General features: G+C 45.5%; 1 protein-coding gene across 1 annotated transcript in view; it reads right to left on the bottom strand.

Moving 5' to 3' along the window:
- The window catches only part of LOC126176103 (mucin-17-like), a 38647-nt gene extending 21324 nt beyond the window's left edge, over window positions 1-17323 (bottom strand). Inside the window, exons 1-3 of the mRNA XM_049923241.1 lie at window positions 17312-17323; window positions 6600-8708; window positions 1173-1583 (exon numbers count right to left, since the gene is read on the bottom strand). Coding sequence (XP_049779198.1) covers window positions 1173-1583; window positions 6600-8708; window positions 17312-17323 — 2532 coding nt within the window. The remainder of the gene's footprint in view (window positions 1-1172; window positions 1584-6599; window positions 8709-17311) is intronic.
- Between the last annotated feature and the right edge of the window lie 2379 nt (window positions 17324-19702).

Genomic DNA, 19702 nt, shown 5'->3' with positions numbered 1-19702 from the left:
GGAATCCTGCTGTGGTAGCCAGTTCTGCAATGAATGTCTCCATCCTAGCATCCCAGTGAGAGGTGGAAATCTGACAACTATTTCAAGTTTGAAGACTGTGCCCTCCAGAAAGAATGCGCCAACAACGTGACTGAGATTTACTTTTGTAACAAAAACGTAACACTCGCTATAATTTTATGGACAGGATTTATGAAATTATTGGATTCTACATTCGCTAACCTCGCAAGTATTACCCTTTCTTGCAGATGAAAAAACGAATTTGTTTCCATCGATTTCGAGATGATATGGAACTCGATAATGCCATTGTCATCTGGTTGAGTTCCCATAACCTTTGTTCAGTGTTTTTCTGTCGGAGTTCCAAACTTCTAAACGCAAGTCTAATAGTAAACGTTGATTAGCTTTATTTATTTACTTGTTTCATTTATATTAAAGGGACCCGTTTTCCAATTTTATGTCTTCCTACATTGAATAACGTACTCGTATTTTCCGAATTTCATTCCTGTTATCTGGCCATAAACACAAAGATACATATTTTTCAAAATATTTTTCTTTACTAAACTGGTTTAGTGCTATTTCTGCCATTTTTGTATCCTATTTCTTCTGTGTAATGTTTTGGCCTTCAAGGGATTTCAGACAAATGGTATGTATGAATCTTCTCTACTTGTGTTGTCTTCTGCAATGTAAACTACAGCCTTGTGTATTATACTTTCCGATTCCCTGTTCCTAATATCTACCTTCTGGTCTATTCTTCTGTGTATGATGACTGGTTGTATTTGCTGTAGTTTTTGTTTCAGTATTCATGCCTTAATCTGTAAGTAGTTCGTAAAGCGCATGGGACGAAATTAGATTATAAGATAAGGAACAATTTAAAAAAAGCAAATCAAACTCCACTGACAAATGTATTTTTATTCAAGTCAGTAACAAAATCGAGTACAGGATTGGGTTAATTTCTTCACACAATCAATTTAGAGATCGTCGTATTTCGTCGTTGAACGATTCATATTTTTGTACCCATCTATTTCAGAAACAACTGCAGATGTGGAAACTGCTTAACAGCTTCTCTATGGTTCCTCGTGAATGGATCTGTCGATAATTGATCGCAATCATAAGCTAAGCTGGTGCGCCAGCAGGGACATCAGAGAACGTGATGGCGCCAGGTTGACTGTTCATACCACAGGGCCAGCAGTCCGACCATAGAAGTTGACGGTGTTTGATGTCACACTCAGTGGCACAGCTGCGGATTGGCCTACGGTATGAACAGGGACGCCACGGAAGTTGAAGATGTTGTAAGCAGGATTCACTGGTACTGCTGCCTGTTGGACAGCGGTAGATACAGGAATGCCATCAAAGTAGATGGAGCCTGGGTACTGCCTCTTAGGTTGTGCAGCTGGTGGCGCCAGTAAGCGGACAGGAACGCCACCGATGACGACGGTGTTTGATGAGTGGCAGCGCGAGGTGGCGGAAGTGCCGGAGCCTGCAGATAGCCTCACCGGTGAAGCAGATGGTCCGACAACGGAACACACTGGAGTGCCGGGGAAGTGGGCGGCGTCCGCCCGATCCGAGGCCGTCAACAATGCTCCGACCTGCAGCGACAATACCGTGAGAGCTTTGTGGACAACGTGGTTGTGGAGATGAAGCACCGGTTGGTACGATTAATCAGTTATTCAAAAACAGTCTTAATCGCATTTTTTATTATTATACCGCCAACCGGTTTCAACCCGACGTAGGGGTCATCTTCCACTGGTCGACTGCTGGTGGTGTCACTCCTTTCTATGTAACGGCAGGAAACTTTCCCGCCGTCATGTAGACAGGAGTGACACCACCAGCAGTCGACCAATGGTGTAAACGCCAAGAAGATGACCCCTGCGTCTGATTGAAACCGGTTGGCGGTATAATAATAATAAATGCGATTAAGACTGGTTTTGAATAATTGACCGTGACAGCTGCTGGTGTCTCAGAAAAAGACCTATTTCACAGCCACACTTAATTTAATTATTTATTTGGTTATAAACTGTTCAATTAAATCAAAGAAAGCAATGAGGTTTAACAGAGATAAAGTTAGCGATAAACTTAACATAAGTCTGTGGGACCACATAGTATACAAATTACAGCAATCGTACTGCACTGAAAGCAAAGCATCACATGACAGACGAAGAAATAAAGATATAATAAGCAGACTAGCACAGAGATATGGGACATTATTCGCTAATATTAAATACCAAGCTTAACTACTCTTGTTTCCCTTCTGTTTATGTTCATCTGATAACATTTCAAGACGTTACACACACTGCGTTTGCTGCTCTTGCAAGCCTTCTGCCACCTATGATAGAATTACAATATCTTATATCTCTTATCCCGTATAAAGATACTCAGCGGCAGAAAACACTCTTTTAAACATCAGAAAGCCAAAGAAACACTTCTATTAGAGGAACCACTTGCAGTCAACTGAGAGTGTCCAGGGCTTAATTTGCTGCGCTGTTGTAGGGCCTTATATCTCTTATTTTTGGTCCGTGAATTTCCCTTCAAAATTTATCCTTGATTTCCCCTATTGGTTGCTCATTACACAGAACGAATAACATCCAGGGGACACTACAATTCTGTGTCACGCCGTTTCCGACTTTTACTTGCATTTTATGCTATTCGACTCTCTTAGCGGCAGTCTAGTTTTTGTACAATTGGTTAATAACGCGTTGTTCCCTGTATTGTACCCCCGATACCTACAAATTTTCCTTTCCAGTCGACATTGTTCAAAGCTGTTTCCAAGTATGCAAAAGCTACTGACGTAGATTTCCTTTTCTTTATTCTCCATTCTAAGACAGGTCGTCAGCCAGTTCTTCTCCGCGTTTGCCTTTATTTGTGCTGCAACGGAACTGATCGTCCCTGAGATCGGCCACTAGCAATTATATGTGTAAGTATTTAACGCAAAAGCTTAATGAGAGGAGCTCCTGTTTTCAATTAAACTATCTGCAAACCTGTCCAGAGGCATTCAACATTCACTGTTAAACACTGCCTTCTCCAGACCTCCACGCCCCATGCTCCTCAACTACACATTTCTCTATCTTTCCCGTATGTTAGCTAATGTCACCTACTCACTTTCCTTAATCAACACCTTATTCTCCTCTTATCTCTAGGAATCCAACGAAGAAAGTTCTAGAAGTCCTGCCAACCTCTGATTTTTCTGAGCCTTAATATTTTTTTCAACCATAGTTATTGTCGCAGTTAAGTCAACTTAAGACCTTTACATTCTAGATGAGCATTCGTGGGCTACCGCCAGAGCATCCGGATTTATTCTGACGTGTTTTCGTAAGGGAAAAGTTTGCCAGGTCCGTTTTACTCGTCAGTTTATTTCTCCTGCTCCTCATCCAGCCGTTCTGTTTGACTGTCTGCCGGCCGAGGTGGCCGAGCGGTTCCAGCCGCTTCAGTCTGGAACCGCTCGACCTCTACGGTCGCAGGTTCGAATCCTGCCTCGGTCATGGATGTGTGTGATGTCCTTAGGTTAGTTATGTTTAAGTAGTTCTAAGTTCTAGGGGACTGATGACCTACGCTGTTTAGTCCTCAGAGCCATTTGAACCATTTTTTTGTTTGACTGTCTGATACTAACGGAAAAATCTCACCGAGTGAATCAGGGGCTGGTTCCTTGAGCAGAGGGACTGTCACCCCAACGCAGGGCAGCGTATTAAGCCCTGGACACTCCCAGTTGCCTACAAGTGGTTCCTCTAATCCAAGTGTTTGGCTTTTTTATGTTTAAAAGAGCGTTTCCTGCCGCTGAAAAAAATGGTTCAAATGGCTCTGAGCACTACGGGACTTAACATCTATGGTCATCAGTTCCATAGAACTTAGAACTACTTAAACCTAACTAACCTAAGGACAGCACACAACACCCAGTCATCACGAGGCAGAGAAAATCCCTGACCCCGCCGGGAATCGAACCCGGGAACCCGGGCGTGGGAATCGAGAACGCTACCGCACGACCACGAGCTGCGGACCCTGCCGCTGAATATATTTATACGGGCCGGTTGCCTCATATTTCTCCAGTCATGGGCAGTAACGTTTCCGGAGTGTATTTTACCTTTTAAACCTTTCTTCAGTATGATGTTTCCTTGGAGTAAGAGCTTTGCTTCACTGCAACTACGTGAAATGCTCTATAACCTCCACCCACATTTCCTGAGAGTAAATCCTTAAAGATGAAAATCAAGTTCACTACCTAATTCTAAAGTACTAACGCACGTATGAAGAATTTTCGTCTGACATTTAGAATATGTACATGTAAAATCTGAAACAGTGTTGTTGACGAAAGACAGAGCTCATTTTGGGCCAATCAGTTTTGAGACGATCAGAGTCGTGTTGTGTAGTTCAGGAAGGCGATTCCCTAAAATAAATAAGCATCTCATCATCAGGATATCCTTCCAGCGAGCCGGGTAGGAACTTGGTGAGCGATATGTCGCCATTAGTTTCTGTCCTGGTATAGCTTTTCCCTCTCCACTACATTCCATGTTACTCCTCTCCTATTGAGATCTTCCTTAACCTGGCCTGACCAAATCTTTTTACGCCGTCCAATTGGTCTTCTTCCTGGTACCTCCATCTCCAATAAGCACTTGCGAATTTTAAAGTTAATGAAAATCTTAGTGTTTCTAATGTCAAACTAAGTCAGTTGTTTTTCTCAGTGGTTACAGAGTGCTTTATCTAGCACTGAGGAATACGGCTCTGGAACTCCCATTTAACAGCTGAAAGTTAAAATAAATCCAGAGAAACATATAACAAATACGTTGGCGATGATACCCAGAAAATGAAATGTTATCTACTATACCATTCCAAAGTTTTCTTAGTTGGTTTTGATTGCATCAACATCTTACACTACTAAGACGATCCCTAGAAAGTATTGCAAAACGTGAATGCTTGTTGATGAGAATAGTATGAACGTTATTGTGAGTCAATGATTTACTTACACTCCTGGAAATTGAAATAAGAACACCGTGAATTCATTGTCCCAGGAAGGGGAAACTTTATTGACACATTCCTGGGGTCAGATACATCACATGATCACACTGACAGAACCACAGGCACATAGACACAGGCAACAGAGCATGCACAATGTCGGCACTAGTACAGTGTATATCCACCTTTCGCAGCAATGCAGGCTGCTATTCTCCCATGGAGACGATCGTAGAGATGCTGGATGTAGTCCTGTGGAACGGCTTGCCATGCCATTTCCACCTGGCGCCTCAGTTGGACCAGCGTTCGTGCTGGACGTGCAGACCGCGTGAGACGACGCTTCATCCAGTCCCAAACATGCTCAATGGGGCACAGATCCGGAGATCTTGCTGGCCAGGGTAGTTGACTTACACCTTGTAGAGCACGTTGGGTGGCACGGGATACATGCGGACGTGCATTGTCCTGTTGGAACAGCAAGTTCCCTTGCCGGTCTAGGAATGGTAGAACGATGGGTTCGATGACGGTTTGGATGTACCGTGCACTATTCAGTGTCCCCTCGACGATCACCAGTGGTGTACGGCCAGTGTAGGAGATCGCTCCCCACACCATGATGCCGGGTGTTGGCCCTGTGTGCCTCGGTCGTATGCAGTCCTGATTGTGGCGCTCACCTGCACGGCGCCAAACACGCATACGACCATCATTGGCACCAAGGCAGAAGCGACTCTCATCGCTGAAGACGACACGTCTCCATTCGTCCCTCCATTCACGCCTGTCGCGACACCACTGGAGGCGGGCTACACGATGTTGGGGCGTGAGCGGAAGACGGCCTAAGGGTGTGCGGGACCGTAGCCCAGCTTCATGGAGACGGTTGCGAATGGTCCTCGCCGATACCCCAGGAGCAACAGTGTCCCTAATTTGCTGGGAAGTGGCGGTGCGGTCCCCTACGGCACTGCGTAGGATCCTACGGTCTTGGCGTGCATCCGTGCGTCGCTGCGGTCCGGTCCCAGGTCGACGGGCACCTCCCGCCGACCACTGGCGACAACATCGATGTACTGTGGAGACCTCACGCCCCACGTGTTGAGCAATTCGGCGGTACGTCCACCCGGCCTCCCGCATGCCCACTATACGCCCTCGCTCAAAGTCCGTCAACTGCACATACGGTTCACGTCCACGCTGTCGCGGCATGCTACCAGTGTTAAAGACTGCGATGGAGCTCCGTATGCCACGGCAAACTGACTGACACTGACGGCGGCGGTGCACAAATGCTGCGCAGCTAGCGCCATTCGACGGCCAACACCGCGGTTCCTGGTGTGTCCGCTGTGCCGTGCGTGTGATCATTGCTTGTACAGCCCTCTCGCAGTGTCCGGAGCAAGTATGGTGGGTCTGACACACCGGTGTCAATGTGTTCTTTTTTCCATTTCCAGGAGTGTATATACAATGGGCTGCTAAGGCCCTTAAATTTCTTAACAGATTTTGACCTCTGTCAGCGAGCCTTTCCTACGCACAGTATCTTGAATCTCTTTTGGTAATGTGCATTCCTCTTGGCTATGGTTCACGAGGATACTTCCATATGGGTAAACCTTGAGATTTTCCGCAGATAGACAAATGTAAAAGCTCATTCAACAGGAAAACCTTTTATTTGTTCAAACTTAAAACTAATGCCTCACCTTACTAAATTCATCGTGTGACAGGTGTCGCAGAGTCGGAGTGAAGTTGACTAGCCCGTCGGCGAGAGATGCACAGTGAGCAGCGTCCATAGCGTTGCTGGAGTGAGCCAAAATGTCAGGTGAGAAACTATCTACAGAAAGACCAGTAAACGGGCTGCATATGGTATGACTAAACTTGCCCTTGTTAGAAGTGGGAGGTGGGTATGTCATTGTAAGCGGAAGGCTCTCACTGCCACTGTTTGCTGGAGGGCTGTAGAAAGGCCTAGTACAAAGCCAATGGTTGACGACATTGTACAATCCAAGCCCAGTAGAGGCAGGTGTTAGGCTACTGATGGGATAGCGAGGATCACTGGCGGGAGAAATCTCTTCTTCGGAGTCAGCAGAGGGGCTCGCTGGAATATTGCTGGCAGGAAGATGCCCAAAGGAGGAGCTAGCAGGTGAATCAGTTTTGGGCTTCTTGACAGGTTGAAATGCCCCAGAGATATCTACACTAGCAATATTGTCCAGACTTTCAGAAACGCTTGCTTGGGAGTTAACAGAAGAAGTGGCACTCAAGTTACTGACAGGAAGATTCTGAAATGTATTGCTGGCAGGTAAGTCATTGCTCGGCCTTTGAACAGGTTCAGAGACACCGGAGGTTTCAAAATGTGGGACTCTCTCTACATTATTAAGGGACGGATATCTCTCAGAGGGACTAACATAGTCAGGTGAGGGAATTTTACGAGCAGAAGAGAGAGTCACCGAACTGTTGTCGTCTAACACGCTTTCCGAGGAACTGCAAGGTCTTTCGGCAGAAGGAGGCAAGTTGGACGTCTCGGAGCTGTCAATATCCTGAAGACTAGCAGCATTCTTAGAAGGTGACGACATTTCATACTGACTAATGGAGCCAGCTGAGGGCGCTTGGCCACCAGAAGCCAGAGCTAACTTACTAATGTCGTTCAACTTGCTTTGTGAGGAGCTGTCAGGTCTTTCGGCCGAAGGAGAAGAGTTGGATGTCTCGGAGCTGTCAATAGCCTGAAGACTAGCAGCACTCTTTGGAGCTGACGACGTTTGAGTGTGACTAATGGAGCCAGTTGAGGGCGCTTTGCCACCAGAAGCGAGGCCTACTTTGTGGCTGGTGTTCGACATGCTCTCCGGGGAACAGTCAGCTTTTTCGGCGGAAGGAGACGAGATGGAAACTTCGGAGCTGTCAGTGTCCTGAAGACTAGCGGGATTCTTTGGAACTGACGACGTTTGAGACCGACTAATCGATCCCTCTGAGTGCACTTGGCCATCAGTTGCGAAAGTCATCTCACTATTGGCTTTCAAATTGCTTTCTGTGGAAGTGTCAGGTCTTTTGGCAGAAGGAGACAAGTTGGACCTTTCTGAGCTGTCAATATCCTGAACACTAGCAGCATTCTTAGGAGCTGAAGTCGTTTGAAACAGACTAATGGAGCTAGGAGAAAGCACTTTCCTACCTGAAGCGAGACCTACTTTAGAGTCGGTCTTCAACATGCTCTCCGGTGAACAGTCAGCTTTTTCGGCGGAAGGAGATGAGTTAAAAGTTTCGGAGCTATCAGTGTGCTGAAGAATAGCGGCATTGGTAGGAGCTGGCGACGTTTCAGGGTGACTAATGGAGCTATCTGTGCGCACTTGGGCACCAGTAGTGAGAGCTATCTTACTGCTCGCTTTCAACTTGCTTTCTGTGGAACTGTCAAGTCTTTCGGCAGAAGCAGACGACTCGGAAATCTCGGAACTACCAATATGTTGAAGATTAGGAACATTAGTGGGAGCTGACGACACTTGAGACGAAATAATGGAACCAGTCGACGGCATTTTGCTACTAGAAGCAAGATCTATCTTGCGATTTACATTCAAGCTGGTTACTATGGGAGTGTCAGGTATTTCAGTGGAAGGAGTCAGGCTGGTCCTTTCGTAACTGGCCGTTTCAGCCTCGGCCGATTCACTGCTAGTTGATGTGGCGTCTTCAGCTTGCATGTTGGTTCCAATTCTGTCTTTCAAGATGACAGCACCGGATGCGCCTGTCTTTGTCGAGCATGGTAAGGGCTCAACTTCAGGCATGCCACCTGGTCTGGCGATGGCAGCTGCGAGCACAGCACTCAGGACTACCTATAACAAAAGAGGTTATAGTGTTATTTCACACAACTGCTGAACATAATGAGACTGTGAAGCTTCCGTCATCAAAAGAAGCTATTCGTAAATCTCATGTCATTTGATACATCAGTAATGCATCACAATATATCCAAGATCAATTATCTGGCGTACGTATATCCAAAACACACAGACACACAGACTGAATCTGAAAACTTTAAAACATGTTGATATAAATACACTCCTGGAAATTGAAATAAGAACACCGTGAATTCATTGTCCCAGGAAGGGGAAACTTTATTGACACGTTCCTGGGGTCAGATACATCACATGATCACACTGACAGAACCACAGACACATAGACACAGGCAACAGAGCATGCACAATGTCGGCACTAGTACAGTGTATATCCACCTTTCGCAGCAATGCAGGCTGCTATTCTCCCATAGAGACGATCGTAGAGATGCTGGATGTAGTCCTGTGGAACGGCTTGCCATGCCATTTCCACCTGGCGCCTCAGTTGGACCAGCGTTCGTGCTGGACGTGCAGACCGCGTGAGACGACGCTTCATCCAGTCCCAAACATGCTCAATGGGGGACAGATCCGGAGATCTTGCTGGCCAGGGTAGTTGACTTACACCTTGTAGAGCACGTTGGGTGGCACGGGATACATGCGGACGTGCATTGTCCTGTTGGAACAGCAAGTTCCCTTGCCGGTCTAGGAATGGTAGAACGATGGGTTCGATGACGGTTTGGATGTACCGTGCACTATTCAGTGTCCCCTCGACGATCACCAGTGGTGTACGGCCAGTGTAGGAGATCGCTCCCCACACCATGATGCCGGGTGTTGGCCCTGTGTGCCTCGGTCGTATGCAGTCCTGATTGTGGCGCTCACCTGCACGGCGCCAAACACGCATACGACCATCATTGGCACCAAGGCAGAAGCGACTCTCATCGCTGAAGACGACACGTCTCCATTCGTCCCTCCATTCACGCCTGTCGCGACACCACTGGAGGCGGGCTGCACGATGTTGGGGCGTGAGCGGAAGACGGCCTAACGGTGTGCGGGACCGTAGCCCAGCTTCATGGAGACGGTTGCGAATGGTCCTCGCCGATACCCCAGGAGCAACAGTGTCCCTAATTTGCTGGGAAGTGGCGGTGCGGTCCCCTACGGCACTGCGTAGGATCCTACGGTCTTGGCGTGCATCCGTGCGTCGCTGCGGTCCGGTCCCAGGTCGACGGGCACGTGCACCTTCCGCCGACCACTGGCGACAACATCGATGTACTGTGGAGACCTCACGCCCCACGTGTCGAGCAATTCGGCGGTACGTCCACCCGGCCTCCCGCATGCCCACTATACGCCCTCGCTCAAAGTCCGTCAACTGCACATACGGTTCACGTCCACGCTGTCGCGGCATGCTACCAGTGTTAAAGACTGCGATGGAGCTCCGTATGCCACGGCAAACTGGCTGACACTGACGGCGGCGGTGCACAAATGCTGCGCAGCTAGCGCCATTCGACGGCCAACACCGCGGTTCCTGGTGTGTCCGCTGTGCCGTGCGTGTGATCATTGCTTGTACAGCCCTCTCGCAGTGTCCGGAGCAAGTATGGTGGGTCTGACACACCGGTGTCAATGTGTTCTTTTTTCCATTTCCAGGAGTGTATATATTTTTTCTGATAGTGCCTCTATCGAAGAGTTGTCCACTTCTTTAATTTACTTACAGTGTTTGACTCATTTTTCTTGTGATTTTAGCTAATTTTATTCAGCCTCTAGAGCAGGTATATTTTTTTCTCGTGAGTGCTTTCAGTTGCTTAAAAAGACTCATTTTAAATTTTCATTTTATCAAATGTTAAAATGTGTGTGAAATCTTATGGGACTTAACTACTAAGGTCATCAGTCCCTAAGCTTATACGCTACTTAAAGTAAATTATCCTAAGGACAAAAACACACACCCATACCCGAGGGAGGACTCGAACCTCCGCCGGGACCAGCCGCACAGTCCATGACTGCAGCGCCTTAGACCGCTTTTCTGTTCTGAACATCCGTTCATGTTGATCGTTGAATCCTTGACTCAGTTTTTTTTTTTTTAATTACAGAGAGCACGCAGCCCTCTGACCGAACACGCTGAGCTACCGTGCCGGCGCTCGGCTAATCCCGCGCGGCTTCATTTTATCTGCGTAGGCAACATGTACCCTTAATTCAACGAAGGCTGACATCGATATTCCTCTTTCTTTTGGTAACTCTATTTGACAAATAGCTAAGAGGTTAACATTCCTATTAAAGTGAAATTACAGTCATTGTTAAGTCATACGTTAAGCTGTATATTTGTAATTATCAGTCTGCCTCGATAGCTGAGTGATCAGCACGACAGAACGCCATGCTAAGGAGCCCGGGTTTGATTCCTGGCTAGGTCAGAGATTTTCTCCACTCATGGACTGGGTGTTGTGTTGTTATCATCATCATCTCATCCATATCGACACGCAAGTCGCCGAAGTGGCGTCAACTCAAAAGACTTGCACCAGGCGACCGGTCTACCCGACGGAAGGCCCTAACCATACGACATTTCATTTCAGTGGCATAGGTGCGAAGTGAATAAAGAATTTATGTGACGGTACTTTTCGTATATGCGGGATTTATATAGTACTTTAGGTATCAAGTGTTTAGGTGTCACTGTTGTTCCCGACGAATAGAGCATTACATGCTCGTTTAAGTTCTTTGCTTCACCGTAGGCACAATGTTTCTACGGAGGCAAGATCACATTTCTCGTCATCCATAAGGTTTCAATTTCTCCTTAGTAGCTCAGCTATATTTTTAGAGGTAATTATTTTACCCTGTTTGATGTTCTGTTACTACATTGTTCGTATCATACATCTTTCTCTAACCCTTTCACCTATTTGTCTAAAGTACGCAGACTGAAATACGAACTACACTGATCCGATGGAACATTATGACTACCTATCCAATAGCCATTGTGTCCACCTTTGGCACGGTTAACAGCGGCGATGTGTCCTGCCATGGAAGTAATGAGGCTTTGCTCGCTGGAGGAAGATGGTATAACACCTACACACACAATTCACCTAATTCCCGTAAATTCCAGGGAGGGGAGGGGGGCGGGGGGGGGGGGGGCGACAAGCTCTGACTCCATGTTCAGTCACATCTCAGATGTACGAGGTGCATTCAAGTTCTAAGGCCTCCGATTTTTTTTCTAATTAACTACTCACCCGAAATCGATGAAACTGGCGTTACTTCTCGACGTAATCGCCCTGTAGACGTACACATTTTTCACAACGCTGACGCCATGATTCCATGGCAGCGGCGAAGGCTTCTTTAGGAGTCTGTTTTGACCACTGGAAAATCGCTGAGGCAATAGCAGCACGGCTGGTGAATGTGCGGCCACGGAGAGTGTCTTCCATTGTTGGAAAAAGCCAAAAGTCACTAGGAGCCAGGTCAGGTGAGTAGGGAGCATGAGGAATCACTTCAAAGTTGTTATCACGAAGAGACCATTGCGTAACGTTAGCTTGATGTGCGGGTGCGTTGTCTTGATGAAACAGCACACGCGCAGCCCTTCCCGGACGTTTTTGTTGCAGTGCAGGAAGGAATTTGTTCTTCAAAACATTTTCGTAGGATGCACCTATTACCGTATTGCCCTTTGGAACGCAATTGGTAAGGATTACGCCCTCGCTGTCCCAGAACATGGACACAATCATTTTTTCAGCACTGGCGGTTACCCGAAATTTTTTTGGTGGCGGTGAATCTGCGTGCTTCCATTGAGCTGACTGGCGCTTTGTTTCTGGATTGAAAAATGGCATCCACGTCTCATCCATTGTCACAACCGACGAAAAGAAAGTCCCATTCATGCTGTCGTTGCGCGTCAACATTGCTTTGCAACATGCCACACGGGCAGCCATGTGGTCGTCCGTCAGCATTCGTGGCACCCACCTGGATGACACTTTTCGCATTTTCAGGTCGTCATGCAGGATTGTGTGCACAGAACCCACAGAAATGCCAACTCTTGAGGCGATCTGTTCAACAGTGATTCGGCGATCCCCCAAAACAATTCTCTCCACTTTCTCGATTATGTCGTCAGACCGGCTTGTGCGAGCCCGAGGTTGTTTCGGTTTGTTGTCACGCGATGTTCTGCCTTCATTAAACTGTCGCACCCACGAACGCACTTTCGACACATCCATAACTCCATCACCACATGTCTCCTTCAACTGTCGATGAATTTCAATTGGCTTCACACCACGCAAATTCAGAAAGCGAATGATTGCACGCTGTTCAAGTAAGGAAAACGTCGCCATGTTAAGTATGTAAATCAGTTCTCATTCTCGCCGCTGGCGGTAAAATTCCATCTGCCGTACGGTGCTGCCATCTCTGGGACGTATTGACAATGAACGCGGCCTCATTTTAAAACAATGCGAATGTTTCTATCTCTTTCCAGTCCGGAGAAAAAAAATCGGAGGCCTGAGAACTGGAATGCACCTCGTATTCGAACGGGTTTATATCTGGTGAGTTGGGGCGGGGGGGAGGGGAGGGGTAGCAGATCATTTAGAACTTGCTGCTGTATTCCTCATAGCACTCCATCACGTTCCTGGCCTTGTGACATAACGGATTAACTTGTTGAAAAATACCACTGCCATCGGGATACATGATCGTCTTGAAGAGGAGTACGTGGTCTGCAACCAGTGTCCGACAGTCCATGGCCATCATGGTGTCTTGCTCGACCTTCACCGGACCCATGGATGGCAACGTCAAGTGTTCCCCAGAGCATAACCGGGCCGCCGCCTTCTTATCTCCGCCCTGCAGAACAGTTGTCAAGGAGCTGTTCCCATGGAAGACTACAGATTCGCGCCCTCTCATTGACACGATGAAGTAGATATCGGGATTCGTCAGACCATGCAGCGGTCTGCCAGTGCGCCCACGTCCAATGCTGACAGTCACGTAGCCATTCCAGTCGTCGTTGCCGATGTCGTGGTGTTGTCATTGGCACATGCGTAGGTCGTCGGCTGCGGAGACCAATCGTTAGGAGTGAGTTCAGTGCACTGTGTGTTCAGACATATTTGTACTCCAACATTAGGGTGTGATGTTAGTTCCGCCACAGTTCAAATGGCTCTGAGCACTATGGGACTTAACATCTGAGGTCATCAGTCCCCTAGAACTTAGAACTACTTAAACCTAACTAACTTAAAGACATCACACACATCCATGCCCGAGGCAGGATTCGAACCTGCGACCGTAGCAGTCCCGCCGTTCCGGACTGCAGCGCCTAGAACCGCAAGACCACCGCGGCCGGCAGTTCCGCCACAGTACGCCGCCAGTCTTCCTAGCCTACGACATCCGACATCTGCAATGCGGGGTGGCCGTCCAACCCCACAACGTCTGGACGTGGTTTCACCTTGGTATCGCCACTTGTTGAAGCCACGTACCACAGCACTCCTTGAACACCCTATAAATCATGCAGTTTCCGGAATACTGATGCCGAGCTTCCGGGTCATCGGAATCTGCCCTCGATCAAACTCAGATATATCGCGCGCCTTCTCTATTCTACAGGCGGACAGCACGTTCACTGATACTACGGGCACTGTGCGCTTGTCTGTATAGTGGTCATTCCCTATCAGTTGGCACTGCTGTCGCCTGGATTGGTTTATATCGATAGTAGCTCGGTCGTCATAATGCTCTTGCTGATCAGTATACATCAACACCATAAACGTTCGACAACTCTCTGGAGCCACTTTGTAAGTAGGCTGTTTATGTTTTCTTATTGGCAACGTTACGTAGCGCTCTGTATGAAAATCACTGGCTGTGCTGTGTGCAGTCTGTGGCTAGTTTGCATTGTTGTCTGCCATTGTAGTGTTGGGCAGCGGCAGCTGGATGTTAACAGCGCGTAGCGATGCGCAGTTGGAGGTGAGCCGCCAGTAGTGGTGGATGTGGGGAGAGAAATGACGGAGTTTTGAAATTTGTAAAAATTGATGTCATGAGCTGCTGTATATATTATGACTTTTGATGACTATTAAGGTAAATACATTGTTTGTTCTCTATTAAAATCTTTCATTTGCTAACTATGCCTATCAGTAGTTAGTGCCTTCAGTAGTTTGAATCTTTTATTTAGCTGGTAGTAGTGGCGCTCGCCGTATTGCAGTAGTTCGAGTAACGAAGATTTTTGTGAGGTAAGTGATTTGTGAAAGGTATAGGTTCATGTTAGGGCCATTCTTTTGTAGGGACTTTTGAAAGTCAGATTGCGTTGCGCTAAAAAAAATATTGTGTGTCAGTTTAAGCACAGTCGTGTATAATTTTTATAAGGGGACGTTTCAACTTCATGTGACTAAGTAAAGAATTAACGCTATTTAACTTAACCAGTATCTTCCCCAAATAAGCGACATAAGTCACGTAAACGACTGTAAATGCTTGGAATAAATACTGTGAACTGAAACTGTTTCATCACTTAACGCCTTCTTAAACGTAAAAGCATCCGATACTGCGTTTTCCGATTTCCTGCTTACGATGCTCACTTGTAAGCATTTACCAACAAGCAAAGAAACATCCGAAAGATTACTACAGAAAAATGTAGTGGAGTACTCCCTACCTCTGTTTCAGATCTCATTCATCCAGGAATCCAGCAAAGAACTCAAGTGCAACGGTATTTCTATGGCAGGGAGTGGATGTCTGGTTGGTAAGAAGTATTGTGAATACACAGGAGTAGTGACAAAAACATGCGCAATCAATTAAAAGTGTATATACGAGTAAGTATATCACTGTGGGGGTACAGTATCATGATGCGAGTTCAGGAACTTGAAAGCAGAAGGACGAGAGTAACCCTTTCTTCAAGGCGGGAATTTTGATTTCATGGAAACAACTATGGTGACAAATAATAATTATTTACATTAATCTGGACATCCTTCTGTAACACTAAATCTCACAAAGTCTATATGTCTTCCTTCTTGTTTCCGCTGTCCGCATCTCTTACCCATATATGACCACACTCCAAAAAAAAAAAAAAAAAAAAAATGATTTTATGGTTCCTTTACTTGTTTCCAGACATATTCGTGCTAGTGAGTTTGATAGCTCTCAAATTAAATGCAATTTTCACCTGCTGTATTCTGCTCATAATTCATTTCTGGCTTCTACCATTCCTCGTGAGCCTGCTTCCCAAATAGGTAAATACCGCTATAACTTCTCACTTCTCTTGTCCTATTCACATCATTAGAGGAACATATTCTTCTTCAGCACTGCCCACCGTCACTTTATTCTTCTTCTTGTATATTCTCATACTGTAGCATTCCAGAAAATCGTTTCCATTGTGCTGAAATCCTTCTGTAGATCACCTTTCATCTCCGTTGCCGCAGCAGTATTACCTATCGCAGCATGTCTATCTTCTGTCCAATAATTTTGACCCAAGGTCAGTCACTGTGTCTGTAGCTTCCTGGCTGTAAGCACTGAATACAAGAGGAGATATAGCACAGCCTTATCTTACGCCTATTTTAATTTTTGCTTCTTTCAACTTATGGAAGTTGCTAGACAGTCACTTCGTTCTTAAAGAACCTGAGTGACACCACCATGTCTTTGTATTTTAGACGCGCTTTGTTCAGTACTCTGAACATTTCTTGTCAAATGCCTTTTCCGGGTCTACAAAGACAATAAAGTTGGTGTAATTTCCTACTATTGCTTTTCGATAAGAAGTCTCAGAGCCAGAATAGCCTCTCTCGTTCCTAATCCCCACCTAAATCCAAACTGATCTTAGCTCCGAGTATTCTCCACTTTTGTCCAACTTTCCGACTCTACTCTTTGCTACTCTACACCTCACACGCGGTGACACACCAGGAAAACCCATAATAGATGATACCACAGCTCCCATTTTTAGAGTAATAATGCTGCCGGAGAACGCAGAGAGAGAGAGAGAGAGAGAGAGAGAGAGGAGAGAGAGAGAGAGAGAGAGAGAGAAACGGAGAGTATGTTGTATTGTCAAAGAATGATTAGTTTTGATGATCTTGGCGTAATGGATGTCTACGTCTAGAAAGCACCTCTTGTAACGATACACATAGGAACCTAAAATAGGCACCATACAGATCCAGTAGCTTTATTTGCAATTAACTGTACGGGACACGAAATTTGGTAGTAACAACGACGTTACCCATGATTTTGGACACGGGAAAAGTTGCAGCTGGGCGAGTGGAAGTGTTAGAAGGTCCATCTCGAATGACCTCGGCAAAATGATAACGCGGAAACCTAATTCCCTGTGCTTCGTCAGCCACAATCTCAATATATACTTCAATATTATAATACCACTATATTTTAAAAATATAAATTTTCGCCATTAAATTTATGAAAGAAACAGTGCAGCGCCCCGTAAAAGGAAAGATTACTGGAGGATTACCATCTCTCGGTTACTACATTTACCAAAATATTGCACCACTTCTTGTTTTCAACCGAGACGTAAACAGTTCTTGGAAAGATTCTTGAAATATTGTTTAGGCATCGATTAAAGACATAGATCCTCGACAAAAAAAAAAAAAAAAAAAAAGAAAAAAAGAAAAGGCTGTGGCTTCGAAATGCTGCAACTCTAGAAGCGAACAGTGACACTGTCAAGGTACCAGACTTGCCACATAGTTCTGTTAGGTACTCACCAGAGTCCTCATGTCTGCTGGAGGATAAACCCGGCGCTGTGCTGCTTCTGCCCAGTCTGAGGGCTTAAATAGCCGCACCCAGCACTATATCGCTTCTCTGTTTTTATTTCCAACGCCTCATGCGTGGTCCGCGCTGTAGGGTGCAGGAATATCAAACACCGGTTGATAAGCAACGTTATCCCACTCTCGTATCATATCGCTAAGGATGTAGACCTAAACCCTGATAAGCGTCTCCCGTCATTTCTCACAATCTCCCACTCTTTCATTGCGGAACATTAAGGGGTAGCACATATTTTCCCCTGTTCTAGAAGGTGAACCAGTCTTCATTGTCTTTCTGATTATGTACCGCAAGCGAGGCTAACGTATTTATTTTGGGCTGGTTTAGTTTATGTTTATCATCTTCCCTCACTGACACTGGATCTATACATTGTAAATTATGAGTTACTTTACATCCTCTATTCTTCTGTTATAAACCGTTTCTAGTGTACTATGCTACGAATCTATTAGACCGTATAGAGGGTTTGTAACTTAGTTTCATGCCATAACTCAACTTATTCCGGTCCACATTTTCCGTTAGAACTGTTAGTAACCACTAGCGACAGATTCAATCTCACAAACAATTTTCAACTTTTCGCGTTTCTTCATTATCGGAAAGAGGTCACAAAATGCAGTTCTGAGGAGAATATTAATGGGACAACATTACATAAGCGTTGCTACCTATCATCCTAGCACCCGTTTACCTGTCCGATGAAACGACTACAAACTTAAAACCTTCAAACAGATTAAAGGTGGCCTTCCTGTCTAAGCTTAACAGAGGGATGGAAAATGCAGACCTTCACTGTTAAGGTACTCTGTGTTCTAAAAATCAGGACTGGAGAATAACAGCAAAAATCAGATACGTTGGTAGCATACCACGCCGTAATGACCACGTACGTATCTCTATTTTAATCTTCCTTCTGAGTTTTATAACAGACGAAATAACTTTCCTAGCAGTCTGATGAATACAAAAGTTGCTCGTGCTGTGTGAATTGCATTTGTGAACCATATACGTTACAGACCACTTAAATCGTGCAGTGTATTTTTGTTGTCATTAATGTCGTCAGGCTAACAACATTTATAGATACAGATATGCAGTCGTTCAGCAAGGACAATGTTCTGACATCCACCTAGAAGAAAATGTGTCTGCAATATATTTCCTACAAAGGAAGATTATGGTTTAACGCCTCTTCGCCAACGAGGCCATTGTAGCTAATTGTAGGCAAGAAATCCTTGTTCACACCTTTTCTAGGCAAGAACGTGGAAAACATTACAAAGTCACTCCGATTTTATTTTTCAGGAACTGTATGTGTCGCACGTGGGATAACCTGTTTGCTGGCCAGCTTACCGGTGTTGGTTTCGTGGCGAGATATCGACCACGTGCCATTCACCTATTTAAGGAACTACCAACTGAGAGTTCATGTTGTAAGAAGATCCAAGAATGCATTTTAGCCCCTACCTTCTTCTCCAGACTATTTGAAGTTTGTTTTACGCTGCTATTTTCGTGCAGTTATAGTTTAAACAGTTTGTCATTCTGATGTCCTGTTCTCATTTGACGTTAAGTAACTAATATCTGGTAGTACGTATTCAGTAGTTGATAACATGACGTCGTGTTCTAAAACGGTCTTTATAAGCTTGTTGTTGTTGTTGTCTTTAGTTCTGAGACTAGCTTGATGCAGCTCTCCATGCTAATCTATCCTGTGCAAGCTTATTCATCTCCCAGTACTTACTGCAACATACATTCTTCTGAATCTGCTTAGTGTATTCATCTCTTGGTCTCCAATTTTTACCCTCCACGCTGCCCTCCAACACTAAGTTTGTGATCCCTTGATGCCCCAGAACATGTCCTACCAACCAGTCCCTCCTTATTGTCAAGTTGTGCCACAAACTTCTCTTCTCCCCAATTCTATTCAATACTTCCTCATTAGTTATGTGATCTACCCATCTAATCTTCAGCATTCTTCTGTAGCACCACATTTTGAAAGCTTCTATTCTCTTCTTGTCCAAACTATTTATCGTCCATGCTTCACTTCCATGCATGGCTACACTCCATACATATACTTTCAGAAACGACTTCCTGACACTTAAATCTACACTCGATGTTAACAAATTTCTCTTCTTCAAAAACGCTTTCCTTGCCATTGCCAGTCTATATCCTCTCAACTTCGACCATCATTCGTTATTTTGCTCCCTAATAGCAAAACTCCTTTACTACTTTAAGTGTCTCATTTCCTAATCTAATTCCCTTAGCATCACCTGACTTAATTCGACTGCATTCCATTATCCTCGTTTTGCTCTTGTTGTTGCTCATCTTATATGCATCTTTCAAGACGCTGTCCATTCCGTTCAACTGCT

This window comes from Schistocerca cancellata, chromosome 3, assembly GCF_023864275.1.
Source record: "Schistocerca cancellata isolate TAMUIC-IGC-003103 chromosome 3, iqSchCanc2.1, whole genome shotgun sequence".
Taxonomy (NCBI): domain Eukaryota; kingdom Metazoa; phylum Arthropoda; class Insecta; order Orthoptera; family Acrididae; genus Schistocerca; species Schistocerca cancellata.
The sequence above is the reverse complement of the archived record's forward strand: the minus strand, read 5'-3'. Positions and strand labels throughout refer to the sequence as shown.